At 44.8% G+C, this 19,873-nt stretch overlaps 1 protein-coding gene across 6 annotated transcripts in view; it reads right to left on the bottom strand.

Annotated features, from left to right (window-relative positions):
- LOC106568094 (roundabout homolog 1) overlaps positions 1–19,873 on the bottom strand; it is a 262,979-nt gene that overhangs the window by 122,424 nt on the left and 120,682 nt on the right. For all 6 annotated transcript variants that reach the window (XM_014138120.2, XM_014138123.2, XM_045692352.1 and 3 more), the window contains one exon: positions 13,301–13,627. In XM_014138120.2, coding sequence (XP_013993595.1) covers positions 13,301–13,627 — 327 coding nt within the window. The remainder of the gene's footprint in view (positions 1–13,300; positions 13,628–19,873) is intronic.

The raw sequence follows: 19,873 nt of genomic DNA, 5'->3' as shown, positions 1-19,873 counted from the left end.
AATATACTACACACAGCTCTTGTTTCACCATCGAGAGAGAGAGAGAGAGAGAGAGAGAGAGAGAGAGAGAGAGAGAGAGAGAGAGAGAGAGAGAGAGAGAGAGAGAGAGAGAGAGAGAGAGAGAGAGAGAGAGAGAGAGAGAGAGAGAGAGAGAGAGAGAGAGAGAGAGAGAGAGGCTTGACTGGGACAAAGAGGATACAGGTCCAGTACATACATGTCTGCCTGACTCCCCTGCAATTCTTCTGTATACATCTGAAAGGATCCCATTACGCAACCCCATCAGGTTAGATCCCTCCTCTGGTGTCCATGCAGCCATCCACTAAGTATGGAACAACCCACACACACGTAAGCATGTATGCACACACGCACAGTTGTGTATTGTGTGTGTGTATCGTGTAAGAGTGTGTATCATGTAAGAATGTGTATGAGTGATGTTGTGGAAGTGTGGGTATTTATGTGACTCATTACCTCATCCATAGAGGGCAACCTGATGCTTTGTGGTTCAACTTTAGACCCTGCCGCAAGCCTAACTGTCTTTCAAATGGCACACTGTCCAATTAGGTCAACAATTTCATTTATTTGTCTTCATTCACTGGCCCTAAAACGGACTCTACTACCCAATAACCTTAAGTGTACACTGTCCATGACTTTCCCTTCACCTCAATAAAGAGCTCCATGATTGAATCAACTCTCGGAGGTCAATAGAACACATGCTCATTTCCCAGGGTCCTCTAGGCTCCCTGCAGGCAGAGAAATATGTTGAGTGTCCTGCCTGACATTTATTGGATGGGAACTAGGTTATACATCTTTTTTCCCTTCCTTCAGTTACAGCATGGCTCTGCTGGTCTGCGCGTGTGTGTGTTTTTGAGTGTGTTTTGAGTGTGCATGTGTGTTTCTGCTTACCGGGCGATATCCCAGCCCCTCAGTCATGCTTCAGGCTCCAGTACACACTACATCTGTCACTGTCTCTGCTCTGTCACTTCAGCTCTCCGTCCCCAAAAGAACAAGTCTCACTTCTTCACCATGAAGGACAGAGAGTGGAGCCTACACTTCTCCATCTGTTTCTCTATATCTCTGTCACCTATCTCCCTCTCAATTCAGTTCAAGCGCTTTATTGGCATGGGAAACATATGTTAACATTGCCAAAGCAAGTGAAATAGACAATAAACAAAAGTGAAATAAACAATAAAAATTAACAGTAAACATTACAACTCACAGAAGTTCCAAAATAATAAAGACATTTCAAATGTCATATTATGACTATATACAGTGTTAATAGTTAAAGTACAAAAGGGAAAATGAAAAAACATAAATACGGGTTGTATTTCTCTCTCTCTCTCAATCTCTCAATCTCTCTCATAGTATGGCTTTAACCATGCTTACACATTTCCAATGCTGTTAGTGTCACCATACACACAATGCACTCACATACAGAGTAAGTGTTTTTGATGCTCTGTACTGTAACCCTATAGGAGTCTCTCTCCCCAGTATGGGGGAGCAGCAGCAGTAGGCAGTAGGCACTAACACAAAGAGCCACTCCCGCTGGGCTATTCTACAGAGAGCTCTTTCATCTACACCATGAGCTCATACATTAACATGACTCATTTGAAGATGTGATCAAAAGACGGTGACTTAGCCTTCTCTAAAGTCAGCCAGTGGAAAATGGGGGAAAAAGCCAGAGCAATGAAAGGCATTATCTCTGAGCAGGTCAGACTTCTGACCAACACACATCATCACTGGTCACCTCACATCTCCCTCCATCCTCCACTCTCCATCCCTGTTACCATTACCCATAATCCCCTCTGCCTGCTCTGTGTCTGAGCTATCCCTCGGGGATAGGGCTGTGGCGGTCATGAAATCTTATCAGCTGGTGATTATCAAGCAAATAACTGCCGGTCTCACGGTAATTGACCCTTAATTAACATAAACACGTTTTAGCATCCCCTGGCTTCCATGCATAGCCAACAAGCCACTGATGCAGAACTTTGGAACATCTACATTTAAAAAATTTGAATTAATCAATTTAGTATAGCCTACACCATCACAAAATGTTTAGCCTACACCATCACATTATTTATTTTAGACAGATCTAAAGAAACATGATATGAAGAAAATGTAGTCAATTACAGAAGAACAGAATAGCATACTCCGAGTTGTCCTTATGTTAGGCCCTGATCTGGCTATACCATATGGCTGTGGGCTACACTAGTTCATTTAGCAGACAAGAAGAATGTAATGTCACGGGCGTTGATCAGCTTTAATATAGCAAAAAGATTGTGGCTGCTATGATGTAACTTTTTCAATTTAAATGATTATACAAAATTCTTGCAACAAATAGAATATTATATATACACTACCATTCAAAGGTTTGGGGTCCTTTAGACATTTCCTTGTTTTTGAAATAAAAGCACATTTTTTGGTCCATTAAAAGAACACCAAATTTATCAGAAATACAGTGAAGACATTGTTGATGTTGTTCATGACTATTGTAGCTGGAAACGGCTGATTTTTTTATGGAATATCTACATAGGCATAGAAGGCCAGTATCACGGAGTTGCCTCTTCACTGTTGACGTTGAGACTGGTGTTTTGTGGGTACTATTTAATAAAACTGCCAGTTGAGGACTTGTGAGGCGTCTTTTTCTCAAACTAGACACTCTAATATACTTGTCCTCTTGCACAGTTGTTCACCGGGGCCTCCCACTCCTCTTTCTATTCTGGTTAGAGCCAGTTTGCGTTGTTCTGTGAAGGGAGTAGTACACAGTGTTGGACCAGATCTTCAGTTTCTTTGCAATTTCTCGCATGGAATAGCCTTCATTTCTCAGAACAAGAATAGACTGACAAGTTTCAGAAGAAAGTTATTTGTTTCTATCCATGTTGAGCCTGTAATCGAACCCACAAATGCTGATGCTCCAGGTACTCAACTAGTCTAAAGAAGGCCAGTTTTATTGCTTCTTTAATCAGAACAACAGTTTTCAACTGTACTAACATAATTGCAAAAGGGTTTTCTAATGATCAATTATCCTTTTAAAATCATGAACTTGGATTAGCTAACACAACGTGCCACTGGAACACAGGAGTAATGGTTGCTGATAATGGGCCTCTCTATGCCTATGTAGATATTGCATTAAAAATCTGCCGTTTCAGCTACAATAGTCATTTACAACTTTAACAATGTCTACACTGTATTTCTGATCAATTTGATGTTATTTTAATGCGTTTGAGCCAATCAGTTTTGTTGTGACAAGTAGGGGTGGCATACAGAAGATAGCCCAATTTGGTAAAAGACCAAGTCCATATTATGGCAAGAACAGCTCAAATAAGCAAAGAGAAACGACAGTCCATCATTACCTCAAGACATGAAGGTCAATACGGAAAGTTTCAAGAAAGATTCTTTAAGTGCAGTTGCAAAAACCACCATGAGCTATGATGAAACTGGCTCTCATGAGGACACAGGAAAGAAAGACCAAAAGTTACCTCTGCTGCAGAGGATAAGTTCATGAGAGTTACCAGCCTCACAAATCAGCAATTAACTGGTCCTCAGATTGCGCTTCACAGAGTTCAAGTAACAGACACATCTCAACATCAACTGTTCAGAGGAGACTGTGTGAATCAGGCCTTCATGGTCAAATTGCTGAAAAGAAACCACTACTAAAGGACACCAATAAGAAGAAAATATTTGCTTCGGCCAAGAAACACGAGCAATAGACATTAGACTGATGAAAATCTGTCCTTTGGATTGATGAGTCCAAATTTGAGATTTTTGGTTCTAACCGCCGTGTCTTTGTGAGACGCAGAGTAGGTGAACGGATTATCTCCGCATCTGTGGTTCCCACCGTGAAGCATGGAGGAAAAGGTGTGATGGTACGTTGCTGGTGACACTGTCAGTGATGTATTTAGAATTCAAGGCACAGTTAACCAGCATGGCTACCACAGTAGTCTGCAGCGATACGCCATCCCATCTGGTTTGTGCTTAGTGGGACTGTCATTTGTTTTTCAACAGGACAATGACCCTAAACACACCTCCAGGCTGTATAAGGGCTATTTGACCAAGAAGGAGAGTGATTGAGTGCTGCATCAGATGACCTGGCCTCCACAATTACCCAACCTGAACCCAATTGAGATGGTTTGGGATGAGTTGGATCGCAGAGGGAAGAAAAAGCTGCCAACAAGTGCTCAGCATATGTGGGAACTCCTTCAAGACTGTTGGAAAAGCATTACAGGTGCTGTCATCAAGGCAAAGGGTTGCTACTTTGATGAATTTAAATTATAAAATATATTTTGATTTGTTTAACCTGTTATGGCTAGGGGGCAGTATTTTCACGGCTGGATAAAAAACGTACCCGATTTAATCTGGTTACTACTCCTGCCCAGTAACTAGAATATGCATATAATTATTGGCTTTGGATAGAAAACACTCCAACGTTTCTAAAACTGTTTGAATGGTGTCTGTGAGTATAACAGAACTCAAATGGCAGGTCAAAACCTGAGAGATTCCTTTACAGGAAGTGGCCTGTCTGACCATTTCTTGAACTTCTTTGCCATCTCTATCTTTTACAAAGGATCTCTGCTCTAACGTGACACTTCCTACGTCTTCCATGGGCGCTCAGAGCCCGGGAAAAACCTGAATGTCGTCATCCCAGCCCCAGGCTGAAACACATTATCGCCTTTCTCAAGTGGCCGATCAAGGGACTGTGGGCTTAGGCGCGTGCCCTGGCCGCCCCCGTCTTTGTGATTTGTCCTCTGTTTGCCGAAAAGGAGATTCCCGGTCGGAATATTATCGCTTTTTTACGAGATAAATTGCATAAAAATTGATTTTAAACAGCGGTTGACATGCTTCGAAGTACAGTAATGGAATATTTAGACATTTTTTGTCACGAATTGCGCCATTCGCGCGACCCTGATTTACCATTTCGGATAGTTTCCGGAACGCACGAACAAAACGCCGCTATTCGGATATAACGATGGATTATTTTGGACCAAACCAACATTTGTTATTGAAGTAGCAGTCCTGGGAGTGCATTCTGACGAAGACAACAAAAGGTAATAACATTTTTGTTAAGGTAAATCTGATTTTGGTGAAGGCTAAACTTGCCGGGTGTATAAATAGCTAGCCCGTGATGGCTGGGCTATGTACTTAGAATATTGCAAAATGTGCTTTCACCAAAAAGCTATTTTAAAATCGGACATATCGAGTGCATAGAGGAGTTCTGTATCTATAATTCTTAAAATAATTGCTATGCTTTTTGTGAACGTTTATCGTGAGTAATTTAGTAAATTGTTAGTAAATTCCCCGGAAGTTTGCGGGGGGTATGCTAGTTCTGAACGTCACATGCTAATGTAAAAAGCTGTTTTTTGATATAAATATGAACTTGATTGAACAAAACATGCATGTATTGTATAACATAATGTCCTAGGTGTGTCATCTGATGAAGATCATCAAAGGTTAGTGCTGCATTTAGCTGTCTTCTGGGTTTTTGTGACATTATATGCTAGCTTGAAAAATGGGTGTCTGATTATTTCTGGCTGGTACTCTGCTGACATAATCTAATGTTTTGCTTTCGCTGTAAAGCCTTTTTGAAATCGGACAGTGTGGTTAGATAAAGGAGAGTCTTGTCTTTAAAATGCTGTGAAATAGTCATATGTTTGAAAAATTGAATTTTTTGTATTTTTGAGGAATTTGTAATTCGCGCAACGCCTATCATTGGATATTAGAGCAGGTGTTCCGCTAGCGGAACATCTAGATGTAAGAGGTTAACCTCTTGACGGTCGCCTAGGATAGGGGGCGCTACAGCGATTTTTGAAAAGAATTCGTGCCCATATTAAACGGCCTCCTACTCAAACTCAGAAGCTAGGATATGCATATAATTAATACTTGTGGATAGAAAACACCCTAAAGTTTCTAAAACTGTTTGAATGGTGTCTGTGAGTATAACAGAACTCATATGGCAGTCAAAACCCCGAGACAGATCATAACAGGAAGTGGAATTCTGAATTGCTGACTCAACTTCATCACTTTGCCTATAAATCACACCGTGAGCAATGGTTCATTGAGCACTTCCTATTGCTTCCACTAGATGTCCCCAGTCTTTACAAAGTGGTTTGAGCCTTCTACTGTGAAAACTGACACAATGAGAGTCTGTGGAACGTGGTCACATGAGGAGGGCCATCACCATTATGACGCCGGCGCCCCGGCTACCCTCCCCTTTCGAAACGTTTTGAAAGACAATGCAATCGTCCCCCTTGAATGTTATTGGATCTCTGGTTGAAAAAGGCCCTAAAGATTTATGTTATACAACGTTTGACATGTTTGAACGAACCTAAATAAATAAAAAAATGCATTTTGTTGAGAGAGAAGTCCCGCGGCCAACGGTACTTTTGGAGCAGCCTTCAAAACGCGCTAACAAGAACAAGCTATTGGGACGTAAAGGATTAACTTTTTCGAACGAAAATACATTTGTTGTGGACCTGGAATTCCTGGAAGTGCCTTCTCATGAAGATAATCAAAGGTAAGGGATTATTGACAATAGTAAACAAGACTAGATTTGATATGCGATTGTTCCAAGATGGCGCTGACCTCTATTGCTAGCCTATTTTTCTGAGTATCCCATCCCCTTTTATCGCAAAGTGTGATTACCCAGTAAAGTTATTTTTAAATCTGGCATTGCAGGTGCTTTCAAGAGATGCTAATCTATAAGTCTTAGAATGACAATATTACATTTTAAAAATGTTTTAGAATAGTAATTTAGTAAATTGTAGCGCTGTTTCACCGGACGCATTTGAGGGAAAATAGTTAGTCAACGTCACGCGCCGATGTAAAATGCTGTTTTTATATATAAATATGAACTTTATCAAACAAAAGAATGCATGTATTGTGTAACATGATGTCCTAGGAGTGTCATCTGATGAAGATTGTCAAAGGTTAGTGCTGCATTTAGCTGTTTTTTGGTTATTTGTGATGCATGTGGTTGGTCGGAAAATGGCTATGTGGCTACTTTTACGATATACTCCTCTAACATAATCTAATGTTTTGCTTTTGCTGTAAAGCCTTTTTGAAATCGGACAACGTGGTTGGATTCAGGAGAGGTGTATCTATAAAACGATATAACATAGTCCTATATTTGAAAAATAAAAATATAAAATTTTGTTATGCTAATGGCGATAGGATTTTTCGCTGAATGTCCGTCCCGAGCCCGCCCAGAGGTTAACATTCTTTTGCTTATTACATGATTCCATATGTGCTATTTCATTGTTTTGATGTCTTCACTATTATTCTACAATGTAAAGATAAAGAAAAACCCCTTGAATATGTCACACCCTGATCTGTTTCACCTGTCTTTGTGCTTGTCTCCACCCCCCTCCAGGTATCGCCCATCTTCCTCATTATCCCCAGTGTATTTATGCCTATGTTCTCTGTCTGTCTGTTGCCATTTCGTCTTGTCAGCGTATTTTCCCATCTCCCTGCGTTCTCAAGTTCTGTTTCCCCAGTTCTGACCATTCTGCCTGCCCTGACCCCGAGCCTGCCTGCCGTTCTGTACCTGCCTGACTCTGACCCGTTGACGAACCTCCGCCTGTCCTGACCCCGAGCCTGCCTGCTGTTCTGTACCTTATTGACTCTGCCCTGGATTACAGACCTCTGCCTGCCTTTGACCTGTCTTTTGCCTGCCCCCTGTTTGGGTCAATAAACATCTGTGACTCTAGCTGTCTGCATCTGGGTCTAATCCTGAGTTCTGATAGAATGAGTAGGTGTGTCCAAACTTTTGACTGGTACTGCGTGTGTGTGTGTGTATATATATACAGTTGAAGTCAGAAGTTTACATACACTTTGTTTGGAGTCATTAAAACTTGTTTTTCAACCACTCCACAAATTTCTTATTAACAAACTATAGTTCTGGCAAGTCGGTTAGGACATCTACTTTGTGCATGACACAAGTAACTTTTCCAACAATTGTTTACAGACAGATTATTTCACTTATAATTCACTGTATCACAATTCCAGTGGGTCAGAAGTTTGCATACACTAAGTTGACTGTGCCTTTAAACAGCTTGGAAAATGCCAGAAAATGATGTCATGGCTGTAGAAGCTTCTGATAGGCTAATTGACATCATTTGAGTCAATTGGAGGTGTACCTGTGGATGTATTTCAAGGCCTACCTTCAAACTCTGTGCCTCTTTGCTTGACATCATGGGAAAATGAAAAGAAAACAGCCAAGACCTCAGAAAATAAATTGTAGACCTCCACAAGTCTGATTCATCCTTGGGAGCAATTTCCAAACGCCTGAAGGTACCACGTTCATCTGTACAAACAATAGTACGCAAGTATAAACACCATGGGACCACGCAGCCGTCATACCGCTCAGGAAGGAGACGCGTTCTGTCTCCTAGAGATGAACTTACTATGGTGCAAAAAGTGCAAATCAATCCCAGAACAACAGCAAAAGACCTTGTGAAGATGCTGGAGGAAACAGGTACAAAGGTACTGCTCCAAAACCGCCATAAAAAAGCCAGGCTACAGTTTGCAACTGCACATGGGGACAAAGATTGTACTTCTTGGAGAAATGTCCTCTGGTCTGATGAAACAAAAATATAACTGTTTGGCCATAATGACCATCGTTATGTTTGGAGGAAAAAGGGGGACGCTTGCAAGCCGAAGAACACCATCCCAACCATGAAGCACAGGGGTGGCAGCATCATGTTGTGGGGGTGCTTTGCTGCAGGAGGAACTGGTGGGTTTCACAAAATAGATGGCATCAGGCAGGAAAATTATGTGGATATATTGAAGCAACATCTCAAGACATCAGTCAGGAAGTTAAAACTTGGTCGTAAATGGGTCTTCCAAATGGACAATGACCCCAAGCATACTTCCAAAGTTGTGGTAAAATGGCTTAAGGACAACAAAGTCAAGGTATTGGAGTGGCCATCACAAAGCCCTGACCTCAATCCTATAGAAAATGTGTGGGCAGAACTGAAAAAGCGTATGCGAGCAAGGAGGCCTACAAACCTGACTCAGTTACATCAGCTCTGTCAGGAGGAATGGGCCAAAATTCACCCAACTTATTGTGGGAAGCTTGTGGAAGGCTAGCCGAAACGTTTGACCCAAGTTAAACAATGTAAAGGCAATGCTACCAAATACTAATTGAGTGTATGTAAACTTCTGACCCACTGGGAAAGAAAGAAAGAAAGAAAGAAAGAAAGAAAGAAAGAAAGAAAGAAAGAAAGAAAGAAAGAAAGAAAGAAAGAAAGAAAGAAAGAAAGAGAACAACGAACAAAAGAAAGAAATGTTTGCTGTTAGGCAGCACAGTAGATCTCCTTAGAGTGAGTCAGTGGAGTGGACACATGAAGTACTGTAGCTGGATGATAGATGGATACAAGTGTAACTGTGGCAGGGACAGAGTGTGAGGGCATGCCCACTGTCGTTAATCCCTGTCAACAGGAAGTAGAGGGACACTGCTTTGAGTGCTTCCCTCTCTTCCCTCTGTCCCTGTTGTCTTTCCTGCCTACTGCCAGAACCAGTGCTTTTGTCACCTCCACCACCCCTCCCCTCCCTTATAGATTCACCAAACATTGGTTGATGTGTATTTTGGCCGTGCAGGCAGACAGAGTCCTCACGGGGGGACAATGGGGTGAAAGCGTGCCTAATGGGCAGCACCACAGGCTTATCCCTCACACTGGGCAGACTCAGCAGACATACACTGGCATCAGTTAGGTTCATAGTAACCCTTAGTCTAAACTACAGCACTACTAGATACTCAAACACACATAAACACATCTATTATGGATGGTACAGTAGGTGGGTCGTATAGTAAAAGTTCACCAACCTTTTTGGAGTATTATTTTACTACAGGTATCTGAAGCAAACATTGAAATGATGCATTTGTCACATCTCAAAAACTGTACCCCTGAGCTCTCTGACAGTCCCAACCTACCCTTGACCCCTCACTAAGACTCAGGTGGTGGAAGACCGTGTGGTTATGGATATGAGGTGGTTCTGGGACAGCGAGGACATGCTCAACCCTGAGAGGCCCAGGACACATGCTGAGACACGCCATGTGAGCATAACTTAAATTACCTCACCCTGCAACTGAGTATACCCACTACTGAGAAGAGTGGTTTACACAACTGTACAAAACAGATAAAATGGTAAAACAGGGATGGGTGGAAGAATAATTAGAAGGAAGAGAGAGAGGGGGGGTAGCGTGTTCTCCTGAGATTCCTAGCCTTTTCCCTTGACTGTGAGAGGACCACACAGCAAGCAGAGAGCTAAATACATCAGGGGACTGACTGAAGAGAAGCAAGGGAAGCTCCTTGTAATAAAGTTAATGAAAGACAAATAGTCTGGCAAGTAAACAAAGTATCTTCAGTGGAACTTGGCAAAGGGTTAGAAGAGAGAGACAGAGAGTAGGGTGCAGGCTCTATTTAAGGCTTCAGGTTAGAGGTGTAGGCTAAGAGAAGATGAGTGTTGTGGGTGGGCAGGGACATAGGTCCCGGGGGACGAGGGGACGGGGGGTGAGGGGACAGGGGGGTGAAGGGACGGGGGGTGAGGGGATGGGGGGTGAGGGGACGGGGGTGAGGGGACGGGGGGTGAGGGGACAGAGGGAGAGCAGAGGCCTAGAAGACAGGGCCTACAGAGAGCTAGAAGTAGGTCAGTGTATAAGGGAAGTTTGCATGCAACTACAACAGGTCACCTGCGGTCCGGTTGTGCAAAGATCAGTCAATTATATGTGTAAATGTGTAATTTGATTCACTGATGTTTCTATTAAGCTCTGGTTGTGCTAAATCAGCTTTGATGAAAAACACATTCCTTCTACTCAACAGGAGGGCAAGGACATTAGACATAGTGTGAATGTGTGTGATTAGACCGTGTGAATCTGCGTGATTAGACAGTGTGAATTTGCATGCGTAGGAGTGTGGTTGTGTGTCGGTGCCCATGTTTATAAGCACCCGTGTGTGAGAGAGTTCATGTTGCGAGTGATAGAAACATATTCTGGTGAAATAAAACACCCAAGACCAAACAGAGAACCTTATCTCACATCCAGTTTGTTGTTTGTCTTCACATGGCTGTGACACATTCACTGTACAATGTGTTTTTTCAGCTGCACAAAAGAAGTTTGGTTCATTGGTCAAGTTTAGAATAAGAGGCAAATAAACCTGTAAGAGAACTCTCTCAGAGTTTGTACAATTGGTCTGGCAGACTTACCACGAAACAAGCTGGTGCATCAACAAACTAAGAGTAAACGAGTCCTGAACTACACTGTCTGGAAACACTGAACAACAGCTAGACCAGGTCCCTTCCAAACACTGCACTGATTATAAAGCATTGTAAGATGACATATGAATAAACAGTGTTACTGCACTACATCAACCCAGGCAGCTAGAATATAAAACATAGAGAGAGGTATATGTATGGTTACTCCTGCCCTGACATGTGAAACCCTCCTGTTCTACAAAGGCCTTAAAGGTAGAGAGTAGAGTATTACTTTATTAATCCCAACTTGGGAAATAGTTTATCACAGCATGCATTATCAATAACTTACACGGTAGTGAGGGTTGGAGTTGCTCCTTCCGTGTTTCTAGCTCCAGAAAAGCTGTGCTAAACCCTGGGACTGACTCTGCCCTCCCTACCTGTCAGACAACCAGCACTTGTTGAAACAAGGATTACCACTGCAGGCCCATTAGCAAAGACTAATAGAGAAAAATACAAAATGGAGCTGTTATTTCAATGTTGAAAATGGAGTTGGTAATAAGGCTGTTTCCGTGATAGCAAAAGGCGGGTCAAATACACTCAGAAGGATTACTGCTCTCTCTCCCTAGGGTTTAACAGGGTGTTTTGAACAGGACAGAGGATCAAACTGTATTGAAAATCCTTTTATAGCCCAAAAACTGCTAGTTAGACCATATTTCACATTTACTATGGACAGACGATACACTTCCTAACCAAAAGTATGTGGACACCTGCTCGTCAAACATCTCATTCCAAAATCATGGGCATTAATATGGAGTTGATCCCCCCATTTGCTGCTATAACAGCCTCCACTCTTCTGGGAAGGCTTTCCACTAGATGTTGGAACTTTGCTGCAGGGAGTTGCATCCATTCAGTCATAAGAGAATTAGTGAGGTCGGACACTCATGTTGGGCAATTAGGCCTGGCTCGCAGTCGGCGTTCCAATTCATCCCAAATGTGTTAGATGGGATTGAGGTCAGGGCTGTGTGCAGGCCAGTCAAGTTCCTCCACACCGATCTCGACAAACCATTTGTGTATGTATCTCGCTTTGTGCATGGGGCATTGTCATGCTGATACAGGAAATGGCCTTCTGTAAACTGTTGCCACAAAGTTGCAAACACAGAATGGTCTAGAATGTAATTGTATGCTGTAGCATTAATATTTCCTTTCACTGGAACAAAGGGGCCTAGCCCGAACCATGACAAACAACCCCAGACCATTATTCACCCTCCACCAAACTTTACAGTTGGCACTATGCATTGGGGCAGGTAGCGTTCTCCTCAAATCCGCCAAACCCAGATTCGTCCATCAGACTACCAGATGGTGAAGCGTGATTCCTCACTCCAGAGTCCAATGGTGGTGAGCTTTACAACTCCAACCAACGCATGGCATTGAGCATGGTGATCTTAGGAATGTGTGCGGCTGCTCAACCATGAAAACCCATTTCATCAAGCTCCCGACGAACAGTTATTGTGCTGACGTTGCATCCAGAGGCAGTTTGTAACATCGTAGTGAGTGTTGCAACCGAGGACAGACGAGAGCTTAGAGAGAGAGAGAGAGAGAGAGAGAGAGAGAGAGAGAGAGAGAGAGAGAGAGAGAGAGAGAGAGAGAGAGAGAGAGAGAGAGAGAGAGAGAGAGAGAGAGAGAGAGAGAGAGAGAGAGAGAGAGAGAGAGAGAGAGAGAGAGAGAGAGAGAGAGAGACCAGACTTGTCATCACCATGAGACCATGACTTCACAGTCTATTCTGGTCCATGGCTCTTGACTGGGCTGGTTTGGTGCTGTGGTTGGAAACATTGGATATTCTCCTTTTAGTGATCGTCCCAGCCTGGCAGGAACCACAGTACTGCTCAGACATCTAATGAATGACTGCTTTCTGTAATTATTAACAACACTGACCACAGTGTAATGAAGAAGTGATATACATCATTTACATGTACATGTTCCATGCACATCCTTTGAAATAAAGCAAATAGATGTCTTCAGCATCCCCACGTAGTCTCTTGAGACTAAGGTCATACACCAGCCCAGCCCCGAGGTGGTTTTAACCCACCACCACCCAGAGAGAGAGAGCATTACTTACTGGCTACTTCCAGTGAGGCGTTGTGGCTAACGGCCTGGCCCAGGTAGTTACGGGCCACACACACGTAGCTGCCATCGTCTGGCTTGCTGCGTCGGCCGTGGACGATGCGTAGGAAGAAGAGGGAGCCGCTGGGCAGCAGCATGCGGTGGGAACGGGGGTTGTCCCGGTCTGTCTCCACCCGTTCCCCATCCTTGTACCACTCCACCGTGGGGGCGGGACGCCCCTCCGCCTTGCAGTTGAGGGTGGCCGGCTCCCCCTTGGACACGATGAGGTCAGAGGGGTGCTCCACGATCCGAGGAGGGGAGTCATCCTGACGCAGACGAGATCCTGAGACGAGAGGAGACATTACATGAGATTTACATTGCACGTATGTTGAAGCCTTCACTGACCGGATGCCCCTCACGTTTCGCAAAATAAAAATAAAAATCTGAAAAATGTAAAAGTGGTACTGTAATATTGCAAGATAATAATTTCCTCTAGCTTCCAGTAAAGATACAACTTCCTCTCGGATTATGGCTGGACTAAGGCTCTTTTAACCTCCCCAACAGGCTAACATCTCCTGAATAGGTGTTGAACTAAGGTCATTCTAGTATTTGAACACATTTTTTTGGCTCACTTGCCTCACTCTGTTAAATATTTATTTACATTTGTAAGGCCTAAGCACAATATAATCAGCAGCACATGCCATGACCCAAACATCACTCTGTCATATGAATGCATTCCTCACCCTCATCCTTAACTATAGGCCAGAGGGCAGGGTCTATCCCTCCCCTTTTACACACACACAATACTGCAGCCCTCTGAGGAAGCATGCATCAGAAAAAGTCGCTTATTAGAGTCTGGGGGAATAGAAACTATGTGGAGACCATATTAATCACACACACAGACACACACATTAACAAAGCACCCACTAAGATTAAGTGATCTCCCTCATAAACTCACTCAAACACGCACATGCACACGCACACACACACCACACACACACAGAGAACACACGCTATACATCTCTCTAATGCATAAATAGCCCAGGAAGCCATACTGTGTCTGTAATGCACACATCCAGCAGTACAGTACATATCAGTCTCAGCAGTTGTTCACTTCAGCAGCAGCACAGTAATTAGACAGTTCAATATCGTAGCTGTGCTAGTGGATGTACCAACTGTTATCCTGTCTGACATTCTAATGAACACACATTGTCATGTGGCAGACACAATGTTTCTCTATTGTTTAAGGGCCCAGAGCCCCAGGAGGCAATACATAGCAGTAAGCGCAGCTGGCATATCTTAATAAACAATTCTTCCCTTAAATCTCCACTGCAAAAACAAAATGTTGTTTATAGTTGTGAGAATATGATATGAGCATTTTTCTAAATCTATATGTTCTGTGCTATAATCTGATTATAAGGGGGTAAAAGCTAATGCTGTTCATTTTCAAAATGGACGCTTTATAATATTTTCCAAGGCTCTCGTGCGCTCTGTTGATATGCATGACGCTCAGAGACAGGGAGAGATAGAAGAGAGAGGGAGGTTTACTTTGAAACATTTACAACCCCGCTGAAGGAATTCAGGGCTATTCACTCCTGTGAAGCGCTGAGGCGGCCGGGTCTAGCTGTTAATCAACTTCCATTTGTCAGAAGTCTTTGATCCTGCTGTCGGCACGGTAACACTCTCTGAGAGGGAGAAGAAGAGAAAGCTGCTATGTCCACTGTATGTTTTATTAAACAAGGCTTTGAAGTGTTTCCATGTTCTGCCATGGGGTTTAGCCCTCCCTAATAAATTATTTCAAAAAAAAATATTATATCTATCAGCCAGCAGTCAGGGCTATTTCTTTAAGGAATTATTCATTAACATTCTGCTGGGTAAGTGGTGCAAAGCTGCAGAGGATGGCAGATTGGGAGCTGGGCAGGCAGGAGGTAGGCAGCGGGTAGGCAGGCAGCGGGCAGGCATGCAGGCAGCGGGTAGGCAGGCAGGCAGCGGGCAGGCAGGCAGCGGGCAGGCAGGCAGGCAGCGGGCAGACAGGTAGCGGGCAGGCAGCGGGCAGAGAGCGGGTAGGCAGGCAGCGGGCAGGCAGGCAGCGGGCAGGCAGGCAGGCAGCGGGCAGGTAGGCAGCGGGCAGGCAGGCAGCGGGCAGGCAGGCAGCGGGCAGGCAGGCAGCGGACAGGCAGGCAACGGGCAGGCAGGCAGCGGGTAGGCAGGCAGCGGGCAGGCAGGCAGGCAGTGGGCAGGCAGGCAGGCAGTGGGCAGGCAGGCAGGCAGTGGGCAGGCAGCGGGCAGGCAGGCAGGCAGCCGGGCAGCAAGGGGCAGCGGGCAGGCAGGCAGCGGGCAGGCAGGCAGCCTACAGAATGAAGGGGTAAAGAATGAAGGATGAAGGCAGTGGGCAGGCAGGCAGGCAGTGGGCAGGCAGGCAGGCAGTGGGCAGGCAGCGGGCAGGCAGGCAGCGGGCAGGCAGGCAGCGGGCAGGCAGGCAGCGGACAGGCACGCAGCGGACAGGCAGGCAACGGGCAGGCAGGCAGTGGGCAGGCAGGCAGGCAGTGGGCAGGCAGGCAGGCAGTGGGCAGGCAGGCAGGCAGTGGGCAGGCGGGCAGGCAGCGGGCAGGCAGGCAGGCAGCGGGCAGGCAGGCAGGCAGCGGGCAGGCAGGCAGCGGGCAGGCAGGCAGCCTACAGAATGAAGGGGTAAAGCCCCCTCTCTGCTCTCTCAGAATATTCATTATGACAATGGAGTGGGAGAAGGTGTGTGTGTGTGGTGGGGGTGTGTGGTGTGCGTACATGTGTGCGTGCACATTGTAGATAATTCAAATGGGTGTAAGCCAAAACACCTGGTCTTCATGGTGAGTAATTATTTTCTCCAAATCAAGAGTGCTGGCATGTGCAACTGCGTCCTTGTGTGTTTGCGAGTAGAGCCTCTCCTTGAAGTCATTACAGAAACCCTGGAGATATGGGCCAATACCTCCATCTATACAAACACTAACAATCACACAGTCTCCTCCTACTCTGTTTACCTGTCACTCATTCCACAGTGTCCTGGCCTCCTGAGTCCCTCCCTCCCTCAGGGGATATGAGACAAAGGCTCCTTAATGAGCTCCATGTTACTGCCTCCCTCCATCCATCCCTCCGTCCTTCTATCCTTCCGTTCCACCATCTCTCCAGATTTAACTCATCTTCTTCCCTGTTACCACTAACAAAGGACATTTGTACTGGCTCTACTGTAGCTACCCTTACTATTTGAAAGGATCCACTTTGGCATAAAAAGGTTTAAGTGCTTAACTATGCTTGTCTGTGTGTGATACTCTGAGAGAGAGAGAGAGAGAGAGAGAGAGAGAGAGAGAGAGAGAGAGAGAGAGAGAGAGAGAGAGAGGAGGAGGACGGTTAATACTGTCCAGTAATTGCAGCCATTTGTGGGTGGTACAGTATATTACCTGTTTTACTGCCTGTTGGGAACACAGGGATGTGATTTGGCTGCTCTTTCATGTGGCTGGGAGAACAGTGGTTCACAGTGCCAACTTACAGGGCCCGCAGTGGGCCTGACTGGGGAGTTCATGTTTTATAATGCTTTAATGGGGAGATGATGCAGTAGAGCAGATACAGAGCCCTAACTCACAGACCTACACCAGAGAAGCTGCAACACATTACTGTACTGTAGCACGGAGGAGGAGCAGTCACAGTGCTGTCGTCCTACTGATTCCTTTAAACCACAAATAGTCAGCCACATAAATACCTCACACATTGTATGTCTGTTGGATGTGTGCGCTCTTTGTCTTCCTCTGGAATTTACTACGGATTTGCTACATTACAAATAGAAATTATATACTGTACATTGAGTGATGCTATGACTTCAGTGCAGTAGGTATGGAATTCCACTGGCTCAACAGAATTCAAGACACAGACCTTGATGGTAAGGTGCTGCTGGGAATGTCACTGAAAGAGGGCACTCAAATTGATCAACTGCTGCTTCCAGTCAGCCTCACCCTGAATCATATGCACGCACGCACGCACTCGCACGCACACGCACACGCACACACACACACACACACACACAGGACCATTGCACCCCACATCCCCCATTAGGTTGCAGGTAGAGGGAAACTGATCTATGGGAAGATCGATAACTTCTATACTCTCCATTTCATCAGCAGAGCGTTCGGGAAGTGAGAAGGGACAGAGGGCCAAGTGGTCCAGTACTCCTACATTTCCTTTTCCAGTAGGGCTCATTACTCTGTCCCATGGATAACACTGAAAACCCACCAGGACAGAGGACCTACACGCCTTGTCTTCCTGAGAACAATGATCTAATTAAGTCTCGCTATAATGAAACGACACAAAACATAATTATGGGGTGTTTTCTAAGGCAGGTGAGAGGACTCCATCAAGCATTTCAAATGAATGCGCAAAAACACAAACACATCCATACACAAACAACTCCATGGTGGAAAAGACAGCAAACCACCAACCTAGCCGCAGGGCAAGATCATACATATTTAATTTGAATGACAATAAACGCACTGTGCAGACATATTCAGAAGGGTAATAAATGGAGTGGAGAACGGCCGCCAGTTTACCCAGTTCCCTGTTCTCTGCACGCTTGTTGTTTTGCTTGTTTTAATTATGTTGGGTTTGTGCCTGAGGGGTGGAGAAGCTCCCTGAGCTGGCTGGTGTTACTGGGCTGTAGTATCGCCCCGCCACAGGTGGGCTTCAGGAAGACCAAGCCTTATCTGCAAAGAGCCAGCCGCAAGCCAGCACGCAATCCCACACATAAACACACACACATATAAATGCACGCTCACACACCGAAATGCATGCATACACACAGACCAAAACACACACACATACACACACGGCGCACACACAAACACTGCATGCATACACACAGACCATAACAGGTATGCGTCCACACTGCATGCACCTTGTGAACACACACACACCAATGTTCATTTGTAAACACCTCTGCTAGACATACACTTCCTTCTTACGTCTGTCAATCATCCCTGAGGCTCTTCCGCTGTAGTGATGAGAATCAGCTTTGGTGTGGAGGGGAGGACGAGGGGAATACGAGGGAGGATGGGAGGAGAGAGTGAAGGAAGGAAGGAAGATAGGAGAGGTGAATCTCCTCTGTCTTTTCAGAACTGTCCTGGGTTCTCTTTCCAGGAAGAGACAAAGAGAGTGTGAGACCAAGCAAGAGACCATAGTATTGTACTGATATCCAACACACCCTGATAAGCATAGTTCCACCCAGATACTGTATGAACGCATACAAATGAATGAAAGAAAACAGAACAGACATCAACATCTTTATTAAAACATCAAAGACTATGCAGTGACTGTCTGAACATATGTTGAGTATTACATTGCTGAGATCAAGTGGGGTTTCATGACTCTGTTGGTGGTCCTGAACCCAAAGTATCTCCTTTACGTTCCTGTGTTTCAGTTTGCCAAACAGAGTTTGATGCCATGAGTGGGGTGATGCAAACACACCACTTAAAGAGATGCGATATCAACCGCAAATCCAAGCACTGCACTGGGGATTACACTGGCTGCAATCTCTCAATGTAAAATAACCACTCTACAGGTAGGAAACAACATTATCACTCACACACACACAGGAAATGAGTGGTAAAAACTGATCTGGAGATAAAGCAGTACCACAGGCAGCAGTGTGAAGAGGTGTAGCATCGGGTTACAGTTTCTGGCCCAGCTTCACACACACACCAGGCCCACTAAAAGCACTCCTTAAACAATGTGAATAATTGTCTACTCGGTGGTTACAAAAAACTTGCTGTTTCCCATGTACTTGAGTTGCGGTTGGTGACATTGACAGTGTGGAATGCTTTGGCCGCTATGTCACCCCCTGGTATCGGTGATGCCGTAAATGACATCATCACATCAAGTGGAGAGTCCTGGCCAATCAGAACTGATGTAGCGGGTAAAGTAAATCTGCGCCTGGGGTGCGTCTGGGATTACCTATGTATGAGTCTGTCCGGTGGGTTCATACTGTGGTAAATGGAAGAGTAATCTAATATGTGCATCCTCCCCTCTCATCCCTTTGGCCAAATGGCATAGACAGGAATAGGGGGGAAATTGATTCTTGAAAACGGATTACAACAAACCTCAAGGGTCTTCACACTATCTATCATTACAGTGGACATACACAGAGACAACACACATTGCACTCTGCACTCAGCACTCACATGCAACATACATGTAACTGTCAAAATAAAGGAAACACCAACATAAAGTGTCTTAAGAGAACTGGGCCACCACGAGCCACCAGAACAGCTTCAATGCGCCTTGACATATATTCTGGGATGTGACACCATTCTTCCATGAGAAATTCCACCATTGGTGTTTGGTGATGGTGGTGGAAAACGGTGTCTCAGGTGCCGATCTGGTGACGACTGACACACACACACACACACACACACACACACACACACACACTTTATACCCCCTATGCTCTTTTGAGACTCCTCTTTCAAAGTCACTTCTAGCCATGGTAGCCAAAATAATGGGCAACTGGGCATTTTTATACATGACCCTAAGCATGATGGGATGTTAATTGCTTAATTAATTTAGGAACCAC

The sequence above is a fragment of the Salmo salar genome, chromosome ssa13 (genome assembly GCF_905237065.1).
Source record: "Salmo salar chromosome ssa13, Ssal_v3.1, whole genome shotgun sequence".
In the NCBI taxonomy this organism is placed as follows: Eukaryota; Metazoa; Chordata; class Actinopteri; order Salmoniformes; family Salmonidae; genus Salmo; species Salmo salar.
The sequence above is the reverse complement of the archived record's forward strand: the minus strand, read 5'-3'. Positions and strand labels throughout refer to the sequence as shown.